The sequence below is a fragment of the Rattus rattus genome, chromosome 16 (genome assembly GCF_011064425.1).
Source record: "Rattus rattus isolate New Zealand chromosome 16, Rrattus_CSIRO_v1, whole genome shotgun sequence".
NCBI classification, from domain to species: domain Eukaryota; kingdom Metazoa; phylum Chordata; class Mammalia; order Rodentia; family Muridae; genus Rattus; species Rattus rattus.
This window is the reverse complement of record NC_046169.1, coordinates 37,807,170-37,829,544: the sequence shown is the minus strand read 5'-3', so window position 1 is coordinate 37,829,544 and position 22,375 is coordinate 37,807,170. Positions and strand designations below refer to the sequence as shown.

The 22,375-nt window shown below is 52.5% G+C and overlaps 3 protein-coding genes across 5 annotated transcripts in view; 1 reads left to right on the top strand and 2 right to left on the bottom strand.

Annotated features, from left to right (window-relative positions):
* Cit (citron rho-interacting serine/threonine kinase) overlaps positions 1-4,008 on the top strand; it is a 158,408-nt gene extending 154,400 nt beyond the window's left edge. For 2 of the 3 annotated variants that reach the window (XM_032886607.1, XM_032886606.1), the window contains exons 46-47: positions 2,611-2,920; positions 3,972-4,008. In XM_032886607.1, coding sequence (XP_032742498.1) covers positions 2,611-2,920; positions 3,972-3,995 — 334 coding nt within the window. In that variant the 3' untranslated portion in view covers positions 3,996-4,008. The remainder of the gene's footprint in view (positions 1-2,610; positions 2,921-3,971) is intronic. The other variant, XM_032886608.1, reaches the window with a different exon arrangement.
* A 6,825-nt stretch (positions 4,009-10,833) lies between these two features.
* Prkab1 (protein kinase AMP-activated non-catalytic subunit beta 1) lies at positions 10,834-21,164 on the bottom strand. Its single transcript, XM_032886716.1, has 7 exons — positions 20,791-21,164; positions 18,415-18,578; positions 17,384-17,477; positions 17,020-17,134; positions 15,149-15,282; positions 12,162-12,230; positions 10,834-11,956 (listed from the first exon to the last, which is right to left on the bottom strand). Exons 1-7 carry the CDS (start codon positions 20,947-20,949, stop codon positions 11,879-11,881), a joined length of 813 nt encoding a protein of 270 aa, XP_032742607.1. The 5' UTR covers positions 20,950-21,164; the 3' UTR covers positions 10,834-11,878.
* A 52-nt stretch (positions 21,165-21,216) lies between these two features.
* The window catches only part of Tmem233 (transmembrane protein 233), a 60,744-nt gene continuing 59,585 nt past the window's right edge, over positions 21,217-22,375 (bottom strand). The window contains exon 3 of the mRNA XM_032886504.1: positions 21,217-21,367. Within this exon, the coding sequence (XP_032742395.1) occupies positions 21,217-21,367 (151 nt within the window). The remainder of the gene's footprint in view (positions 21,368-22,375) is intronic.

Genomic DNA, 22,375 nt, shown 5'->3' with positions numbered 1-22,375 from the left:
GCTTTGGATGACCTTTGTGGGGCTGTTCTTTGTTCTCCTGGCCCTCAGAGGTTCTGCACCTCAGCTTCCTTTCCTCCCCCTCCTGAAGGGAAAGTACGTGGGTGGGGATGGCCTCAGGGCAGTGAAGGAAAGTGGCTTCCTTCTCCTTTCCTGGCCCTAGGGCCCCTGTGCCCTCTATTTAACTATTCATGTCGTAAACACCAGCCGTCTTCAGTTGCCTCCAGCCTGCTGCTGGAGCACCACGCTTTGCTGGCTCTGTCGGTGGGCCGTGCTCGCACACACAGTTGTCAGGCAATGCTGCGCTTACCTCCCTGGGGCCGCACCTACTTGCAGCCCCAGGAGCTTGGTCGCCTCATCCTGGTCCAGAAGACCAGGAACCAGAGCCACAGCTGCCACAGGGAGTGTGGGGAGCTGGAGACCTTGGTCCCCAGAAGCTCTGAGATTAGCCCAGGAGACTATTTCATTGGCCTGCCCTGTAAGCAGCTGTGAGGATGTCCCGCCCGTTGTGAGACATCATCTGGGACTTTGGAGAGCACTGAGTGCCCACTGAGGGCGCACTCCGTATTCTCAAAGGATCAACATCACCAAGTATTCCAGAGTCCTTAGGCATGGTAGAAGGCAGAGTGTCTTTAATATTCTCATGCCACGCCAGGACAAGCTGTCTCTCTTATTGATGGGTAGGAATCAACGTGTCTGAGATGTGTGGTCCTGCGTCCCCATGCAGGTCACTATTCTGCAAATGGCAGAGTACTACACACTCTATGTTGTACCTTAACATGTCTGAGTGATGTTCACCCCTCAAGTGCCTAGAACCTTGGTGTCATTTCTAAGGGGTCGGAGTGTTGGGAGTAGGCTTCCTCATGGCTGTGTACCCCACATGGTCCACTGTAAGTACCTGTTTGTTGCGTTGGCCCCAGGTGCTGTGAATGGGAAATAAGTAACCCGCTGGCTTCCCCGGACCGGGGGTAGGACCTTGGGGGTGGGGTGCAGGGCAAGCCCCACTCCCGCCTGCAGTCGGTTCTCACCAATCATTCTTGCTCCTGGCTGCTGTGGGCGGCTCAGAGTGTCTGTGACTGGCTTGACTGGCTGTGATTCACAGCAGGCTCTGTTTTCCTGGTCCAGTTAGCAGAGCAGGGACCATAACTCTGCAGAAACCGTAAAGTGGACGTGTTAGCTCATTGGCCATTATGGATACGGAGATGGAAGATGCCCAGTTGACCTGGAGTGATGAGTGCTGTCTTCCTCTCATTAATCTAAGCAGCTGTCCGGAGTGGCCTTTCCCGAGCCACCCTGCTTCCCGACTCTGAGCTCCTTCCCACTACTCTTAACAGACAGCGCCCCTGAGGACACATTCTGGAATGTCTCTTCCGTTACAATGAGGCATAATGTGTTTCTCGCCTTGAATTTATTTGTTCTAATGCGTCTTCTGTCTGGCCCAGCTCTGCAGCTTGAGGCATTCGAAGACCTTAACTCCAGGGTGTAGAAATGAGCTCCCTTGCATTTAATGCCCCAGAGACTGAAGTCTGCTGGCCTTTGGAACATTTACCTGGATCGCCAGTTAGCCCTGTGTGGGGAAGCGAGGCGGCTCACAACTAGCTACACTTAGAGATTGTTCGCAAACCCTGTTTTCCAGCGGGAGCAGGCTGTTCAGGCTAGGGCAGGGCTGAGGGTTGGACTGATCCTACTGAAAGGCTCCAGTGCCCTGGGACTTGGTGAAGAGGGCTGCAGTTCCCAAGTAGATGGCTTGTGTGGCTGGCTTTGTGTGGCATGCACAAGGCCTTGGCTTCAGGTTTTATTACCACTACGGAAATGGGTACTCAGTGGGCCAGAGGGTCAGAAATAGTTAATGGTTACTCTCTGAGCCACGGTGGTTTTTTGAGCTAGCTGGGCTCGTCCCAGTGTGCTCTGTTTGGTTTCCTAGTCTTACCAGGACTTATCCCTGTGTCTGTAGGTCATTTTATTCCTGTGGCTGGGAAGCACCAGCCGTGGGAGCGTCTGTATCAATTGCCACAAAAACCACCCTTGGGGAGGGGTGGCCAAACGCCAGGCACAAGGCCCTAACGGTGACAGCCTTTCTCAAAACTGCTCCCTTGCACCGGGCCCTCGATGGGCCTCTGGGCCTTTCCAAGTTGTGATAGGCTCTGGGAAATATTAGGACACCAGACTGACCTCGCTTCGGCCACTCGGTGGGCAGCTAATGGGGCCTCTCCACCTCCGTGCACCTGCCTGTGCAGCGACAAGAACTTGTTCCCATTTGGTGTTGCATGAGATGGTGAGGGCTTAGCTGAGGCAGGAGCATGGGGAGGATGCAGTAAGTAGGGGCTGGCACCGACAGTGGAAGTCGGGGGTTCTGCCCTTGTCCTTGGGTCTAAACTCAAGAGTGAATGGTAGTTATGTCTTTAACCCCAGCCCTCGGGAGCTGAGGCAGGAGGATTGTGACTTTGAAGCCAGCCTGGGCTTTATAGTGAGTACATACCGGAGTGAGGCCTGTCTCAAACATTAAACAAACGAACACTGTTGAAAGGGGGCCTGCTTGGATGCTTAGAGGGGATGGCAGCTGCAGCTTTGGGCCTGTGACGTCACAGCTCCCTGATTCCTTATTGTCCCCAGCAGCCCTAACAAGCGAGGCCCACCAACATACAATGAGCACATCACCAAACGTGTGGCCTCCAGCCCAGCGCCACCAGAAGGCCCCAGCCACCCCCGAGAGCCAAGCACACCCCACCGCTACCGAGACAGAGAGGGCCGGACAGAGCTGCGCAGGGACAAGTCTCCAGGCCGTCCTCTGGAGCGGGAGAAGTCCCCAGGCCGGATGCTCAGCACGAGGAGAGAGCGGTCCCCGGGGAGACTGTTTGAAGACAGCAGCAGGGGCCGGCTGCCTGCGGGAGCCGTGAGGACCCCACTGTCCCAGGTTAACAAGGTGAGGCAGCATCCTCAGGGCCGTGCAGCTGTCATGCATGCTGTCGTTGCAAAAGCGGGACTCCATCTCTGTCATGCAGGCCTGTGGGAAGTAAAAGCTTAGGAAGAAAACATGCTTTAAGGAGCTTCCAACACAAATGACAGTGTGTGATTGGAGAGAAGGGAGGGGTGTGTGTGTGTGTGTGTGTGTGTGTGTGTGTGTGTGTGTCTGTCTGTCTGTCTGTCTGTCTGTCGTCTGTCTGCGCGTGCGCACCTCAGAATGTAACAGCTATCAGCCGGTATGCTGTTCCCCGCCATAGAGGCAGCCATAGTCGTTTCTGGGGCTGTTCTATGCATACAAGCAAATAAGCCTATGTATCCCCCTTGGAAAATACACACAATAACATTTTGGACATTTTCCCAGCACACAGGCAAGCATATGCATACATATTGTAGTCACGGATATTTTCTGGAAGGCTATCCAGAAACTTGGAGCCGCGCTTGCCTTCTAGAGCTTAGAGTTCTTTCGACGTCTGGAGTATCCTGTAGCTCTGAGGATAGTGTCTGAATCAGTAGCTGGAGTTGTAAAGCAGGAAGCTTTCAGGACTGCTCACACAGGTCCTGGCGTTCGGTCTGCCTCAGTGGGCTGTCCTGTTTCTAAAGCCCAGTGTAGATAGAGGCGTCACCTTGCTGTCCCCGGGGATGATTTTCTGAGCGGCACCCTCCTACAGATGCTATTACTTGCACAGCACTTCTGGTGGAGAAGGAAGCAAGGCTTCCTCGTTAAAGCTGAGCATGCGTGTGTGTGTGCGTGTGTGTGTGTGTGTGTGTGTGTGTGTGTGTGTGTGTGCACGCAACCGTGCACATTTGTGGGGGGGTTACCAAGGACTCCGTTCCTGCCCCACCCATGCTTTGAGGGCTGGCTCTGTTGAGTTAGCATTGTTGGAGGTAGTACCCTTGTCAACTGCTGGAGGGGCAAGATAGGCACCATAATGTCCTGCTTGCCTTACCCAGGGAGCCAGCAGTTCTGGCTTTGGATGCTAAAATCCCCCTCCTCTCTGTTTGGCTCCTAGGTCTGGGACCAGTCTTCAGTATAAGTCTCAGCCTGAAGAACACCTCCTCATCTCAGTCTGCAGGAAGACAACTGCGCCCTGGGTCTCCACCGCAGGGGACCCCAGCACCGTCTGCTCGGCCGCATTCGGCACAGCTGGGTCCAGACTGTCCTTGGCACGGATACCCCCATCTCCGAGGGGTGCAGATAGCCAAGGCTCTTAGGCGCTGCCAGCGCTCAGTTCCCCCCTCGGAGGGGGGAGCACCCTCCTGCGGTCATCTCTGCACTGTTACTCTCTCACAGCATTCACAGACTTTTGTACTTAGCTCCAGCCTGAACCTGTTCATCAAAAGGAAACCAACCCGGACTTGAACCGTGGCTGGAAGTCCACTGCTACTCTTAAGATCCTTGGGTTGGTTGTTTTTTATTTTTCCCTTTGGTTTTGATTTCCTCCTCCTCCTCCTCCTCTTCTTCCTCCTCCTCCTCTTCCTCCTCCTCTTCCTCCTCTTCCTCCTCTTCCCCTTCCTCCTCCTCCTCCCTCTCGTTCCTCTTCCTCCTCCTTTCTCCTTTTTTTTTAAGACAACAGAATTCCTAGTAGACTTGGTAGCGACGTATTTCCTGTTGTAGTGGTTTTAGCTAGATCACACCATCAGGTCTTTGCCACTAATCATAGCCTAGAAGAGCCCCCGTCGGCCGGCTAACCCCCCGTGTTCATGTAGCTTCAGTCATTCTTGTCCCGGACCATTCTCATAGATGGCCCTGTCTTACCCAGGGTGACATCGTAGCCAAATGTTTACCGTTCTCATTGCCTCTTATGGCCTTGACAACTTCCCTTCCCACCAGCCGAGAATGTATGGAGGGTCAATGGTGCCTCGCCTCAGAGGCAGTGACCTGGGGCCAAGGGACCTGGAGCTCTCCTTCCCCGCCCCTCAGCCTCTTCCACCCAGCCTGCTTCCCCGCATAGCTTCTGCCAGGAAAGCTTGCAATAGACTTGCTCCAAGCCCAGCATTAATAGGCCTTGGGGTTGGGCCTGGGCCGGGGGCACCCGCCTCCTGTCCAAGCGTCTGTGTGTTGGCCCTCACTCCTCTGGGCTGAGGAGGAGACCCGACTGGGAGCCCTGCATGGCGGATCGCTGCATGTGCTGCCCCTGACCTGCCTGACTCCTCCCTGGGTTGCTCTGCCGATGTATTGCTGCCATCCCATAATCCCACCAAATCAAGACCCTCTCGATGACTTGTCGACAAACCGGCCACAACAGGCTGCAATCTGTAGCACTGAACAAGCAAACAAAAACAAAACAAAACAAACGCTCAAGCCTTACGACCAGAGAAGGATTTCAGCAAACCACACTCCTCCCTCGGTTTCCCTCCCGCCTTCCAGTTCCCTGCTGACTTCAAGGATGACTGTGTGCTCACACAAAACCCAGCACGGTTCTACCCCACGAAACTGTGACTTCCCAGATGAGCCTCTCCCTAGGGCTGGACCTAAGGCCAGGACATTGGAGAGAAGCCGCAGCTCAACGCTCCCAGCTCCTCCCGGGCTGGCGAGTTCCCCCTAGGTGCAGTGCGGCTCACCCAGTCTCTTCGCCCTCTTTAGAGCGCAGAATTCCTGGCAACTGGATAGAACCAACATAGAGGCTTTGCAGTTGGCAAGCTGACTCGCGGCCTTATCTTTGCCTTTAATCTCCCACAAGGAAGGCCTCTCTTGCTTTGGCTTCTCCTCGACTCTTAGGCGTGCCTCCACAACCAAGGCACACCCTAGGTAGGCTGAAAGGTAGACCTGTCCCCACCGCAGCAGGTGACCGTGTCTGTGTTTTAAGCCCACGCGTCCACAGTCCACGTCACTTCCCAGATTATAACCTGGTCTAAAAGCCGACTCCTTCCTGCTCGTCTCTAACCTAAGTGCTTTCTCCTCTGAACGCCTGTGACCCTCCACATCCCGTGCCCTGCTGTTGTGTTTTATGTGTTGCTTGGAGTCTTTGGGGTCATGTTCCCTATCCCGGTCCCCCTCCCAGGGCAGATCTGACTGGCTGTTTGCTGAAGTTTTTGTCTCTTGGTCCACAAGTATTTGGAATGGTCACTGATAGCTGGTCTCCAGTCTTGGCATCTCATTTAGGACCTCCACGAGAAATGGGCGCCTTGAGCCCTGACTGTATATTGCGTGTCTCATCTGTGAAGTGCTTCCTGCTACATAGAGCTAGCTCAGACTGTACATATTTACAAGAAACTTTATATTCGTAAAAAAAAAAAGGAAATTGAATTGGTTTCTACTTTTTTATTGTAAAAGGTGCATTTTTCAACACTTTTGTTTTCAATGGTGGTAGCTGTGGGCGGCCGCCTCCGCTGGAGTGGGGAGCTCTCTGTGTGACCACCGAGATGCCAGCAGGAAATAACCGTAACCCGAAATCGCAGTCAAAAGCTTAGATTCGCATCAGTAAGACTCTAGGTCTCCAAAATTACAGGCTTTTTCTTCATTACCTTTTTTATTAAGAAGGAGGAGAATGGATGGACGGTTCCAGACCCGCCTGAGAGGAACGACTCTGTTGTTGAACCAGAGTGAAATAAAGCAGTGGTCTCAAATGTTCACTCCCTCGGTATCCTCCTTTCTTGTCAGAGACCATAAAAAGCCATGGTCCAGGGCCGTGCCGGCTCACTGGCACTCAGCTCTGAGGGAGGCTTTTCCAGGACTGGAGAGAACCAGAAGCTGTTGGAATGAAGGGGCTTGGGGGGCACAGTTTGGTTCACTTCTGTGAACTAGGGACTTGTTATTAAGGTCTCTTTCCAGAGCAGGCAATTCAATGAGGCTACTTTACAAGGATTAGTCCAGAACAGATTAGCCATAAGGCAGCTAACCAGGAAAACAGGTCAATGCGAGCTTTTTCTGATCCCATTACGCTCAGGCTGCTGCGGCCGCCAAGAACTTAAATTTGCAAGCCTCTTTCGAGGGAGTTCCGACCAAGGTAACTGGATGCTTCCTGTTCTGACTAGAAACTTCCTGTCTGCAAAGTAAACTGGCTCCTCCACTTGTGGTTCATTATTTCCCCCCCAACTCCACCCCCACCCCCAGGATCCCTGTGTAACAAGGTAGTCGGATGTAGTTAAAAGTTGACTTTGCCGGTCAAATCTGATGGGCTTTTCCCTATGATTGTAAGAAAGAAAATGACTCACAAAGCGGGAGATGTTGCAGCCTCTTCCATAGAACGAGTGTGAGAAAAATGTCCTCACCGTCCGCCAACCAGGTCAGCTATTAGCCTAGGGATTCTTGGCAGCCAGGGGCCACCTCATACGCTAAGTAAACAGGGATTGGCTCCAAAAGGAGTGTGCTGAGAGGTAGGGCGTCCTCCAGACCCAAAGGAGCTGCCTCTGTGGCACAACTCATGAAATCACACAGCCGCGCCACAGTAATGAGGCCGCCTCTCTGAGTTTAGTGTGAAGTTGTATCAGACGCACACCTTAATTCTCACAGAATTCAAGGCACTGGGTGCACACCAAGTTTCCTGACTGTCAAACTCTTGGGCCCCACTTACTAATCTGTCTGCAGCAGAGGGCCTTTTCCATAGGTTGGTTAAGAACATGCACGGACATCCACAGGAAAAGAGCTGGTCCTCAGGGGCAGCAGAACTGCCACCACAGTCTGGCACCTTTCCATGGCTCTCAGCCAGGACAAGTTTGCCTGCCTTCCCCCACAGGACGCTTGGTGGTAGCTAGGGTTAGTTCTGGTTACCACAGGTCTGGGTTCCTGGTGGTATCCAATAGGGTGGTGAGGTCAGGGACAATGCTACACACACACACACACACACACACACACAGAGAGAGAGAGAGAGAGAGAGAGAGAGAGAGAGAGAGAGAGAGAGAGAGAGAAAGAATGATCCATCTCTGTCGTGCCAAGACTAAGAACTGGCCTGTTCTTATTCTGGGCAGAGGCGGCTCTGGTCGGCTTTCTTGCTGCTTCTTGCTGCGTTAAAATGCTGCTTATACTATCTGAAGCATGAGGACTGGGACCCAGTCACATCTCGCATCTGTTTCCTGAAGCAGAAAGGGGCTGCGGGTGGAAATACAGGAACCACTGCTTTCCCTTGGGTCTGTCAATGAGTAATAGAGATGGTTGCCCAGAGGGGTTATTCGGGGTGGAGGAAGACTTTGAAGGTGACTCCCCTACCGTACCCACCTGTGGCACCTTCAGACAGCTACAGATTAGGGAAAGTGGGGCTGACTCCTGGCTGTGCGGTTTCCAGGCGGCACAGTTGAGTTCCCTTTGGGGCAGAGGTGGGGCAACTGTAAGGTCTAGCCTACGGATGGGGATCCCAGAGACATGTGCATCCATCCCTCGGGGACGGTAGCTGAACCTCACAGACCTGACTCCAGCTTGTCCCAGGTTTGGACCCAGATACAGCTGTCAGGAATACTGGATGGTTCCTCCAGGTAACTGAGATGAGATGACGGACTTTTGAAGAAATGCAGCCATTCACGACGTCCTTGCTTTCCCTGGAGGATGCGAGAGTAAAAGGCTCAAGTCTCTTTGTATATTAATCTGCCCTTGAAGTACTGAAGACTCATCGGAAGCGGGACCACTCACTGATCCAGACATAGGTCTTCATCGTATTGCTCAGACCATCTGTAAACACGGGTGGATGTGTTTGTGTAGTGGTAAATACCTGAGACGGGGCAGTTTATAACGAACAAGTGTATTTCTTGCAGCTCTGGAGATTAGAGTCTGTGACTGGCGAGGGCTGCGGTAGACTTCCGAGATGATGCTTTGTTTCTGAACTCTTCACGGCTAGAAGGCTTTGTGCTCATGTAGTGAAGTCAGGAAGGCAAGCTGGCCAAGAGCTTCATGAAGCCTCTGTTGTAAGGTTGCAGCCCCTCATGTGGGTTGGGGAGGGACTCTAATGACTTAACTACTTAAACAGTACCTTTTGAAACCATCACAGCACAGACAACTGACCTTTGGGCTCTACGTAGTCAGACCATAGCAGATGGGATAGCAGAACTCACTTGAATGAATGTGAATTGTGCTCACGTTCAAAGAAGCAGATTAAACAGAAATCTTGTTCTCTAAAATGCCCTCTGGTCTCTGGTCAGTTACAGGTTTCTACGGTTTCTTGACTTGCTGATGACTGCACTGTAGTTTCCTTGTCTGGTGCCCTGGCTTCCTATTTGTGGCCATAACCCATTCTTGTTCTGTGGTTCCCAGTGTGAGGTAAGGGAGTCTTGGGTATCAACTTGCCTAGCCCAACCTCTCACTTCCCAGGGCGAGGACATCCCTAGAAACTGATTTACATACAGCCCCGAGCTACATCTGGTATGGGACTCAAAGGCTGACACTGTCAAGCCGGCGACCTAGTCTTGGAGCACTGTCAGCTTCCCTGGTGTCTGCACTTACAAGTAGAGACAAAGGGGAAACAAGTGGCCTCGCCCAGGTCCTCTGGCTTCAGTGTTTTCTGTGTGGTGCTCTGATTGTTCAGGTGGACCGCCTAGAGAGCTATACAGGGAGTATGCCTGGTATCCATTCACTTAACCCACCTAAACTAAAAATGGTTGCTAAGAACTTGTATATACACAGGCAGCATCAAGCATAGAAGAAGATGTATGTAGCTTATATGTAAATACTGTGCTGACTGCAGTGTCTGGAGATTTTCACAGTGGGAGCAGGAATATAAGCAGTCGTCTGAAGATATCGAGGAAGCACTGTATCGATCTTGAATTATCGTTACGTTTTACTAATTTTCAGGCCCTACTTTTGGCCTCTACAAGTGTGTTTAAGTTTCCAGAGGGAGGAAATGTATCCTTATGGAAAAGCAATTTGAGTAAGTTGTCCCCTAACCATGGGCCCAGTCCTCATCTATAGACAGAAGGCTAACAAGGCAAGCGTGACTTGGGTCACAGCTGACAGGTGACAGTGCTTCTGAGGGCTGAATGCAGCTGCTCCTTTCCCATTCCTTTGAGGTAATTTACTCCACTGCCTTTAGCTCCTGGCTCTGGGATCGCTCACTGGACCGGTGGGCATCTCCTGCACCACAGAGGACATCCTCTTGCTTGGAGAAAATGAGATTTTTCTAAATACGCATACGGAGCGCTCCTGTCATGTTTTGAGGGTGTGCCTGTCTGCTGCTCTGCCAATTGTGTCCCTTAGGAGCCACCTATGATCCTGGGCGCTCATTCGTGTAGGGTGGACCCTGAACTGGCTTGTAAGATGGCATTCTCAGTTGGGTGTTTCAGCCCCTTCTGGGAAGAGCTAGAATTTCTTCTAAAAACTGTTTATGTGCGTTGGTGTTTTGCCTGCATGCCTGTGTGAAGGTGTCAGATCTTGGAGTTACAGACAGTTGGAGCTGCCATGTGGATGCTGGGATCTGAATCTTGAAGGGCAGTCAGTGGCCTTAACCACCGAGCCATTTCTCCAGCCCCCGACAGGGAACACAGGATGGACAGGTGTCCTGACCGCTTTCCCCCTTTCCTCTTGAAGCAGGATCTCTCAGTGAACCTCAAACTCCCGCTTGAACTGCACTTGCTCGCCGGCAAGCTTTGGTCTGCTTGGTTTTGCAGCGCAGCCCTAGGGCTGTAAGCACACAGAACCTTTAAGTGGTTACTGGAGATCTGAACTCAGGATCTCATGCTTGGGCAGTTAGTGCTCTTAGCAGCTGAGCCATCTCCCCGGGGCCTCAAGAACTAGCTAACTCCCATGTGACATTTTCTAGTTGTACCTCCACCAGTCTCAGAGGCGCCCACAGGGGTGATGGCGAGGAGTCTGGTGCTGATCTTCAGCCTGGCAAGCACAGCTGTGTGGCCCACTCACTGCGGAGTACCACAGGACAGCCACAGGACAGCCCGAATGAACCTGGAAGTTCCAATCTTGTCTTCAAAAAACATTGTAGAGTCAAAACTTTCTCCAGTTATTTTACAAAGCTTTATTGAAACTTGTACATCAAGATGACAGTAAGTCCGTGTTTTGAAAACAGTAACAAAAGGTACCCAAAACTCAGGTTTAACCAAATACCGGACACCACAGAGCTTGTGCCTACCTATGCTGACAGGTGACAGGAGCCTGTACCAATGGGCACGTCTGTGACATCACTGTGGAAATCAGACTGAGTACACGATAGGTTCACTCGTGCCAACCCTGCTGGAATCTAGCAGTCTGCTGCAGGGTGCCAAGCTCTCTTAGAACGGGCAATAGCAACCACTGACGCTCTGCTCACTGGAGACACAGGCCCCCAGCTGAGTAGCACGTGCTGGAACTAAAAAGAGGGCGGGCACTTCGACCAGGTTGTCACGGTAACATGGCCAACACTGCAACTGAAATAAGGTGGACAACCTCCCATGGTGGTCAGTCCTCAGGATCGTCTGGCTTGATGGAGAAATGGCAGTGGGTTCTGATGTCTGTTTGAGAACGATTATTGCTCAGTAGTCACATGACCTATAGTCTCGTCCTGGTGACTTATTGCCTTAAGTGAGAGTGGACAGCCAGCCACTCTGGTTAAGAAGGTCTCAGTGCAGTGTCAGGAATCGATTGCGAAGCTGCATCTGGAAATCGGACACTGAAGTTGCATGGAGTCTACAATCTACTGCTGTGATTCGGAAGGACAGGCAAGACCGAGCACTGCTTTCTTCCAAGCCAGGCTTCAGCAGGGATGATGAGGGTTTTGGTGACTTCAGTCCCTGTCCCAGGTTTTCTAGCAGGTAACAGCATTCCGGTCTGGCTGTAGACATCTCGGGCCAGCAGAGGGGATGATGCTTAGAGCACTAGAGCCTGGCGCACTGCCTGCGGTGCTGGGACCACGGGCTGCCGTCCATCCGATTTCTGGCTGTGCCTGGACAGACCTTCAAGGAGGACTATGTGGGGGTGAGATGTCCCGGAGTGAGTGAGGATGCGCATGCACACGGAGAGCCCAGCGCCGCCTGCTGTCCCGTGGCCCATGGCTGGCTCGTCCTCTCATATGGGCTTGTAGAGTAGGGTGGTGACATACTTCTTCTTGTACCGGTGGGTCGCACTGAGCACCATCACTCCATCCTAAGAGGGTAGAGATGACCCATCAGGGACTCAGACTTCAGAGAACGTGACTCACCACAAGCTTACGGCACACACAGCTCCGGGGCCCACCTTCAGAGCCCCAGCCCGCCAGCCCCGAAGGCCGCTCTGCTTGTCAGCACACCAGGCCATCCTGGCAGGCTGGGTTCTCAGAGCGCAAGCTCAGAAAGGCCAGACAGGTCGTTACCTTGATAGAGAGTGCATAGAGGTGGTTCAGCATGACGTGGTTGGGCTCCGGAAGCAGCGCTGGATCACACTGTGAGGGACAAAGGGACACATGGGCAAGGAGGATCTGGAAGTCGATGGCCCCGCCGCCGACCTGGCCTGGTCAGGGTAGCCCAGGAGAGAGCCAGGCTCTGGAGTTGGCCTGTCTTCCCAGGCCGGGCAGTGTGAGCTTGTGGAGAGGACAGGGGAGGTGAGAAGAGTGGTTCCTTCGTGCTAGCCAGATGCAACAGAATGCACTTCTGGTCAAGTTTTCACCCGGACCTCTAAGGCAGGCCCCACTCCAGTCTCTTACAGAGAAGAGGCAGAAGACCAGGCACCCACTGAAAATGCTCTCCTGGAATGTAAGATCTGCTGTACGCTGTATGCTCCACGCTCCATGCTCCTGAGAACCAAGTCTCCATAGCTACACGGTGAAGCATGCAGGTGACTCTGACATGGGCACTGCCTCTCCACACCGTTCTACCTAGAAAGGCTGCCGGCTAGAGCCTTTTCATTCCACATTTCCAACTTTTAAGAAAATGCACTCACATGGGGCTGGGGGCTGGCCTCAGGCTACCAATCTGGCTTGAGGCTGCGGTCCCTGCATCAAGGGAAGGACATGTTCATGTTACTCAACACTCTGGGAATCCCAGTCCTGATGTGACTTCAAGATCTCTTAGCTGCCAACAGGCCTCTGAGACCTTGGGTTGAAGGAAACCAAGAGCTCTAAAGAGGTGTGACCAGGCCTTTCCAAAGCCGGCCGGTCTTTGCCACGCATAGGCATCCTGGGGGCTCTGAGTGTTGGCCTAAGAAGTGGCCACCTGCATCCTGGAGAGCCCTGCAGTGGCTACGTCTGAGTCTGGGGAAATCTGCTGGGGACAGAATGACCTGTACTCAGGAGCACAGGTCAAAAGAGAAAGCAAGGCCAGGTCCTAGTCCAGCTTTGCCCACCTAGCAGGGCCTCCCAGCACGCACAGGTCCTGCTGTGAAGCTAGCGGAGAGCCCTGAGAACGAGACGTCCTACGTGCCCCAGCTGCTTCAGCCAACCGCCGCCGGGAGCGTTCCAAGAATAAATAACAGTTTCAATGCGTCGCTTTAAAGCACCATGTTGGGGACACACGAGTTCTGTGGAATGGCTACATGCTCATCCTTTAGTGTGCATGTTAAAAACAACCACTTAAAACCTGCTTTGTGCTGTTACTGAGCAGAGACCAGTATTGTCTATGGGAAACATGGATGAGCCACCATATGATTCAGCCATCCAACCCACGTGTGTGTGTGTGTGTGTGTGTGTGTGTGTGTGTGTGTGTGTGTGTGTGTGTGTGCATGAGCGTGTCCAAAGGAGACAGAATCTGGATGTGGAGAGACACTGAGACTTCCACGATCATTACAAAGCCATTCGCAATAGCCAAGATGGAGCCAGCAGTTGAGAAGCAGACTGACACATGTGGCCTGCGTACAGCACTGGGGTGGTGTGCTAACTGGAGCCGGCAGCATCCGGGTAGGACACTGCATGTACACAGGAGGTGGCCAGAAGGCACACATCTACTATGGATGACTACGGACACAATGAGACCCCTTCCTCAAACTCCTGCTGTTTCCCCTGGTAGGATGGACTGGAACCTGCGACTGGGAGTTCAAACATTCCCTTTCTCCTTAAATTGCTTTTGTCAGATTTTATCATAGCAACAGGAAAAGAAACTACAACAGTATGTGGCTCAGCCTTAAGAAGGAAGGAAACTGTCACATTCAACACACATATGAATTGTGGACATAATAAGCCAGCCACAGGGCAACATCCGCAATCTTTCAAAAGCAGGCTAGGAGAACTGGAATGGAGTTCTGGGGAAGATATGGATCAAAAGCTAGAAGATGTCTGCTGGGCAGGAGAGACAGGAGAGCTGGGAGAGGAGCTACTGAGAGCGAGCAGGAGGACCAGAGTTATCGAGAGGACAGCAGATTTCCCACAGCCTCTCAAAGACAGCCGACCCTGAGGCCCCTGGGACGCCAGTCAACACATCTGTAGTCCGGTCTCTTCACTGTGAGGCTGAAGTAAGACCCCATGGAGAGCACTGCCCTGACTGAGACAAGAGCTGTGAGAGCTGAGGCTGCCTCTGACAGTGAGGTCCCAGAACAGGTTCCCCCGAATCCATGTTCCAGCCTCTCACTGGCTTCTGTGGGTGGGAGTGGGGGGCTAGGGGGTGTGCCTTCCTGGTTAAGGAGGTTCTGAGTGGCTTCCAACCTCTGAACTTTTATACAAGAGTGAGGCGATGGCCTCGGCTGAACCTTTGGGGACAGTGGCTAAGGGTCCTTGCAGTTCTTCAACGGGTACCTGTTTGAGATGTTACCAATAAGCGTGGATACACGGTTCTGTCAGTGGGTCTGACCCTGACTGGTCCTCACCACTGGCGGCCTCCTGATTCACAGGAGCGACACCAGCCGGAATCTGTGCTTGGACACAAGTGAAGTCTGGTGCCTTGAGGAAGGCAATGTCTCCTGAGACGGAGCAACAGACCCCGACACTGCAGCAGGGAACGCCAGATACAGTTTGCTCTGTCCCTAAGTCTCACGCACTGGGAAGTATCCCCAGTGACTGCGGGGAGAGGTCCTAACTGGTGATGAATTAGGTCACGAGGGCAGGGCACGGTTAGTGCAGGCACCCCCAGTGGTCAGTCATCTTCTGCCATAGTGGCTGTGGAACAGAGGAATGTGTTAAGACAGCCAATTCTGCCCCAGAGGGCTGATACTTCCGAAAGCAACAGTAATTAAAACTAGATTCTAAAATGTTAAAGGTGGAAGAGGAATTCCGAGATCTAGCTGACCACAGGGTGTCATAACAGGAAGCCGACCCTTCACAAGCAGCCTGTGTCTGTCAGGGAGGACCTCAGCAGTTCCCAGCAGTAGAAGGCACCGTGCTCTCCACTGCCTTGTAGGAGGCGAGCAGAAAGCAGCTCGGCTGGGAGTACTCACAGAGATGCCCGTGTCCTTGTTCAAGATGACCTGCAGCAGGTGTGGCGGGAGGATGGGCGGGGCCTTGAACCGCTCCTCTGGTTTAGAGATGTAAGGCTCCTGGTGGTAGGGTCCTGGGGGGGAACTGGACAGCTCTGTTGGGAGAGGGTGACAAGACGCTCTGAGACTGTAGGCTCTGGGGCTGCATTTGGTTCGTGGTGTCCTCGTCTAGCTCTCTGTCCTGGTTTCCTCAATAGAGATTGCACTGTCCTCAAAGATACTCAAGCTCCAGGGAAAGAGCGGGGCTGGAAATGCCTTGGAATCAGGGTGCTCAGCTCCATGGTATCTTGAGCTGCTCAGTGAAAGAGCAGCCGTGGCAAAGCCAGACGTCTGGGCCCCTCCAGGGAAGCCTGGCCTCTTGTCAGCAGAGGAAGGCTTGCTTCTAACTTCAGGCTGAGTTTGGCAAATGCCACAAGTTCTAGGCTTCAAGTGGGCATTAAGTGGCCCAGCCTAAGTTACAAGGCCTCCCAGGCAGAATAAGAGAAGTCTGATGAGGTCCTGATGTACTGAGAAATAACAATAGCGCCTACGTGTGGAGGCTCTTGGCTCTACACTCCTGGGTCTGAGTGTCTTTACCTCACCTTAGAAGCACCTCAAATCCTGACGCTGGCCGGCTAGATGATGGCACTGAGCTGTCACCCGAATACCTAACCCCTAAGCTGTTCTAGAATGCTAACTTTCTCAACATCCATTTAGGTCAGGCTCCCTTCCCACCTCAGCACAAGACCCAAGAAAAGCATTACATGTAGAAAGCCGAGTTATAAGAAATACAAACATTAAAAACAAGACCAATCGAGCCGCTGGAATGTCCGACCTGGTGGGCAGCCGTGGGTGGTGCACTTCCTGCCAATGATCAGCCAGACCTTTAGCTAGAAGCTTCGGTGTAGATGAAGTTCAGTGCCAGCCGGCGAGGAGTGTGTGCACTGCCTTCAGGCTGCACTGTGCCCATTTGAAAATGTTAAGTGGTCACCTAGAACAGCCAGCGACCCCAGCAAGAGAGCGCTGGCTTTGGATTTCTAAGCCCAGATCTGTACCCTGACCATTAATCACCGCCAGCCAAGCCCACCAGCCAATCACGGCTGTGGCGTCAGAACTGCTAACAGTGAGAGATCCCAGGACACCGAGGGGAGGACAGGAAAGCCTGTCAACTGATGGCCGGCTACTGCTGAGAGCTGCTCTTACCGAATTCCACAGGCCCGGTCAGCAGCCCCTCATACAAGAAAGGAAGCACCCCTAACGCCCATCTGGACCGTGACACTCGGTTCCTCTCCTGTGCTGTCCCTCTGACCTCTGAAAGCTCTGTGCTTAGAAGACTCGCTCCAGGGACTCAACAGAACAGGGTTCCAATAAAGAGAGTTGTGCCTGTTCTCTGCCCAGAGCCACTTCTAGCCGGGAAGCCAGACAAAGTGTGAATGGACTACACCGGTGACAGCCAAGGTCACTGAGGTGTCGTTTATCACCTGTCAGCCTGCAATTCTCCAGGCACCGCCAGCAGGACATGAGCTGGCAGTGTCCCTGGCACTGGTTCATTACTGACCCTAGATGTCCTCTCAGCCTCCTCAGGCCTGCCTGTGGCACAGCATCAAGTTTAGTTCTGTTTTACAGCCGAGTGGAACTGCAGGAGACCCCACAAGACAAGGGAGGGACTTATGGCTGCTTTGGGGTTAAACTCCAACAGCCAGGGCTGACGGGGTAAGGAATGAACTGCTGTGGCCCAGAGCTACCACTGTCCGCCCCGCTGGGCAGCTCAAGTGTGAGAGGCAAGGGAGACAGAGTATGTCCAGGCCACACAGCCCCAGCCTGCACACGTGGGATAAAGTAACTGTTCATACCAGACACATCGGAGCACTTTTGGGAATCCACCATTAAAGCATCAAATACTTCAAAGTCAGTTTTCTTCACTTGAATGATGTTGTTAACTGTGCCAAGCTGGCTGGTTACTATTGGCTGGGAAGAGACAGACAGGCAGAAATCATAACATGGAAGGTCTGCGGAGTTCTTCAGAGGACTGGAATTCCTGGCTGGAAGGCCTCACTACCTGGCTAGCTACTCTTCGTCAATTATACCAGTGAGCGGGCAACTGGCGCTATCTAACTCAGAGCCACACAGGGAAGAGGGACCTGATAGCACGTCACAAGGGAGGTGACTGGTTAGTTATGCAGGTACCCAGAGGGCCGAGGGCTGCAGGCAGAGTACCTCGGAAGGATCGTGGGTCCACTGGCCATCCACAAAGAACTTGTACTGATGCTCTCCTTCCGGCAGGTCCAGGATGGCTACGAAGTTGTTTTGGCTGCAGAAAGAAAGGAAGTCGTATTTCAGCTGGGTGGGCTGCCCTCTGACTCCAGGTACAACCAAGAGTTCCACTGTAGGACAGCAAACATGGCAACCAATTTGAGGTCACAGCCTTGACCTGGCAGAGCCACTAATGGAGCAGCAGGCAAGAGTTCCCAGAAAGGTCACTTTGCTCAGATTCTAGGAACCTAGAATCCTAACACGAAGGTCAACAAACAGCTATTGATGCTCTTCAAGCCTACGTGCAGAATACCACCCACCGGGCACTGGGAGCCACAGAGGGAAACACAGGCTATCAGTCTGCAGTGGACAGGGACTGAGTCAGTGGAACAAGGCTCACGGACATTCTCCACACAGACCTGTCTACCCTGCCACCACTGAGTGTTTTCCGAGTAGCCATTTCTCTGCCTGACTTGCCACCTCGTGGCTCCAGGTGCCGTGGTTCCCTCCTGCTTCGGTGTCAGCCCTGGAAACCCAAGTATCTGACAACAATTGGGCTCAGCCCAGCAGGGCACGGTCTCTCCCTCTGTTTACCAGAGGTGGTCACTAGTGACGATGTGGAGACAGAAGTCCACACCCGGGTTTTTGATAAAGTGTCTCACTACACCCTTGCTATACCCTTGCTGACCCACACCCTTAAGGGCCCCAGCCCAGCACTCCCTCTAATGCACTAGGAGCAACTTTCTCAGAAGAAGGGCATAGCTGAGCATCAGAGTCCGGCACTGAGAGTATGGCATTGTCCACTGAGATACTGCTCTCTTCTACCGACGGCGACTGCTAGGGTTCGGGATCTGAACTCTCTAACTCATTATTTCCTCACTCAGCATCTGTCTTACAAAGATACCCACAGACATAGATCATTTAGAAACCAGAACACATCCACGGCTAAGACAAGAGACACAGCTAAGACAAGAGACCATGTTGCAGGCCAGTACCTTCTCGTGAGGGGCAGTTTGCTCCAGTTGTTGAAGGACCCAGACAAGTAGACCTCCTTTCCACCCCCTGTCCATCGAAATACAGTGGGCCGAGCCTGGGCGGGGGCTTTCTCATTCACCTCGAGGTCATGCTGCCACGCCAGGAACTCCTCCTTCTCTGGAGCCTAAGAGGCAGAGGCGTTTACTCAGGGTCAGGCAGCCAGCAGTGAGCTCACCACCCCGACTGTTAACCTAAGAGACCCTGCAGTCCAATCAGGCCGAGGTGCTCATCCCCGTGGCACATGACTTGTGTCTGTCCCCTACCTGTCAAAGGGAGATAATAAAAACGACCGCTTCTGTGGTATCGTGAAGACGGAGATAGTCTGACCCACATGGTGCTTTAGCCATTTGCTACGGTTACTGCAGTCAGACTTCACAAAATCTCTAGAGGTGGCTACAAGGCCTCCTCAGAAGACCACCATGAGTCCAAGGTGACCTTAATACACTCCACTTCCCTCGTTAAGCAAGAAGTATGTAAGAATTTACTAGGGGTGACTGCAGAGCTGTTAAAGCTGGCACAATCAGACAGTGAGGGAAGAGCTGGGGTATAGAGAACTAGATAGATAAAACACACCGGTCCCTTCAGACGTGAGTAGGACGGAGTAACTATCTCCAGACAGAGACAAAGGAACACATCCAATCCTGGGGCGAGACGCAGTTACATACAGACCATTTCTACTCCTCAGTCAGAGGAAAAGCCAAACACTGGGCTTCTCTGGTAGGGGAAAGTCCTGAAGGAAGTCCAGGAAGCTTCTATCCACCGCAGATACTGATCTGCTCTTATCTAAAAGATCCCAGCAGTCCTTGGATCTAAACTACACAGATCAGATAACACGCCAGAATTGCTCTAGGGCAGTGCTGCTCAACCTTCCCAATGCAGTACTGACCCCAACCATAAGATGATCCAGCTTCACAACTGTAACTTAGCTACTGTCACGGATCACGATGTAAAGATCGGATACCCAGTGTGTCTGTTATGCCGACCCCTAGAACTCCTGAAGGGTGGCAACCACTGCTGTGGAGGACAACTAAGCGTAGCTACAAGGTTGAGCTGGGGTAATGGGAAGAATCTGACTTGACCCATCAGTCACTACTGATGAAAAGAGAGGATGTCGGGTAAGCCCGTCCATCTTCCCTGACCCTGTAGAGAACAGCAACACCACGCATTTCTTTTTAAAAAGAAAAGTAAGTTTATCCAGCTCACTGGAAAGAGAGCAGAGGGCACCAGGGATATACACACACCTGCCCCAACACAAATACCTTTTACTTCCTCTTAAACAGCCTTGGGCCAAAACGACTTCTAGGGGTGGGGACAGATCAACTCCCAGGAAACATGCTAAAGATCACTGTACACACCTTTCCCATAACACACCAAGCTCAGAAAACAAGCTCCTATCACAGACAAGTGTCATAAAAGCAGAAACAGTAACGTGGGTTCTCAGCCCATTCTGGGGGTGGGTGGAGGTGGGGGAGTAAAAACAGAGTGAGTGGCCAGGCAATTAGCCTGTTTTAGTAATGGGGATTGGTAGGCAACAAGCCAGGTAACAGAGGCTCTACTGGTCGGCGTCAACCTTCCTGAATGCAGTTTATTCTGAGGAATTAGCTTTTCTCTTCTAGAATCAACCGAATGCCCTTGGACTGGGCCCCATAGCTGGAAGCACTGTGGTTTTAAGAGAATGTGGCTCAAGCAGGAACTTTCTGCTTGGCCTGCAAGAATTGTTTGCTCTGGTCTGCTTAAAGTCCAAGGCATTATGTCAGTAAAGCAGGAGAGTAGTGGGGTAGTTAGCTGCTGGCTGCTGTTCAAAGAGACTCTTGGCCACTGACCTCAAGTGGAATTGCTGGATCTAAAATAGAGTTAGCAGAGTAGCCTGAAACCATCAAAACCAAGCACCTCTAGAAGTCAGCTAGTCAACTGCACGTTCAGCTTAACATATGTGCTCCTCGCACCTCCAAAAACGAACACTAAAACTACCAACCCAACTTTTGCAAAAAAACCCAGCCGGCCTGAAGTTGTGGGGGGAAAAAGTGTCGCGAAGCCGCGCAATCAATTACACCTAAGAGAAAAGTAGACACTAGCACTCAATTACAACTAGCTCGACTCTTAATTAATTAAGAATCTGAAACTCGGTCCCAGAGCTGCTTTCTCCTTAATGATGTTCAACGAAGCCCAGGGTGGCCTCCCATCGGTAATTAGGGACAGGTTCCCGGGCAGCAAAGAGGACTGTGACAGGGCCAGCTCCCTCCAGGTGTGACGCTGGGAATGTGGCGGGAACAACAGCAAAGGGGCCCTGCCCTCAACCTGGGTCAAGAGGGCTCGGATGCCCCTCGACTCAGCACCTTCATTTCCTCGGTGTGGAAGATGTCGGCGTCTTCGGGGCTGTCCATCAGGATCTTGGGCCTGTCCCCATCCTTGGTGCCCCCCGAGCTGTCCCTCCGCGGCGTCTTATGGCCAGCCTGCCGCTCCAGCGCGGCGCGCTCGCTGCTCGTATTGCCCATGGCGAAGGGTCTGCGGGGACACAGGGAAGCGGGAAGGGCCGGGCCGGGACCCCCGGGACCGCGGACCACGCCCCTCGGGTCGCGCGCGTTCGCCGAGCCCCGCTTTACCTGCTCGGACCGCAGCGGCTGGAACTCCGACAAGAGCGGGAGCGTAACCTGACACTCCTCGGGCAACTCCCCTCCACCCCTTAGCAACTTCCGCTTCCGGCCGGGCCCCGAGAAGGAAGGGTGGTCACTGCGGACGGAGCGCTGGAGGCTAGCGTGACGTCACTTCCGCTTCCGTTCTTGGCGCGAGCGTCCGAGGACGACCTCCTCCGGCCGCCGCACGCACAGCCGCTGCGGGTCGTTCCGGGCGGCTCCCAGGTCGAGTTTCCTGACCGCAGGCAGGAGGCGCTCCTGAGCTCGACTCTTCCCGCTCCTGACCGAGCAAGGTTGCCATTGACAGCAATGCTGACCTCATCCCAAGAGTACCCGGGTTCGGTTCCGGGCGCTTAAATGGTGGCTCAGCACTATTTGCAGTTGAAGTTCCAGGGGATCCTGGCGCCCAAGACAGGGATCATATAAAGGCGGGCAGAGCACGCATACACATAATCTTAAGAAAACAAAAGCAAAAACACATGTTTAGGTCTCTCCTGTAGATACGCTGGCTCTCATCATTGAGTGTATTAGGATAACCTAGTGTTCCTTCGAAAGGACAGCCTCTCCAGACTGGCCAAGTCAGAGTTTCTGTAGACAAAGGTGGAGGATGCAGAGCATCTTGCCGGTGTTTGAGCAAAATGACAGACCTTAAGATTTCTGGGAAATCGGTGTTATAAGTGGGCTTCTATTGTTTGATTAAAGTTGGCCCATTGATATGACATTTAGCAAGGTGCCTTGGAGCCACATTGGTTATATTATGCATACAATGTATTAGTGCTTAGTGCTTCCGTAGAAGTGTAGACTCTTGTTAGAGAATGTTCTCACCTTCACAGCCAGCCTTTTAAAAAACATTGTCTTGTGGGTTGTTCTTGCTGTTGTTATTGTTAGTTTTTTTGTTTTTTGTTTTGTTTTTTTTTTTTTGGTTCTTTTTTTCGGAGCTGGGTACCGAACCCAGGGCCTTGCGCTTTCTAGGCAAGCGCTCTACCACTGAGCTAAATCCCCAACCCCTGTTATTGTTAGTTTTTAAACATTGGACTTCCTAGGCCATATCTTACGTTTCCGGGGTTTTGTTGTTGTTTTGGTTTTGTTTGTTTTTTCGAGACATGGTTTCTGTGTATAACAGCCTGGGCTGTCCTGGAACTCACTTTGTAGACCAGGTTATCATCGAATTCACAGACATCTGCCTGCCTCTACTTCCGAAGTATTAGAATTAAAGGTGTACACCACCATGCCCGCCATATATATATATATTTTATATATATATTTTAATTATCTGCAATGTGACACA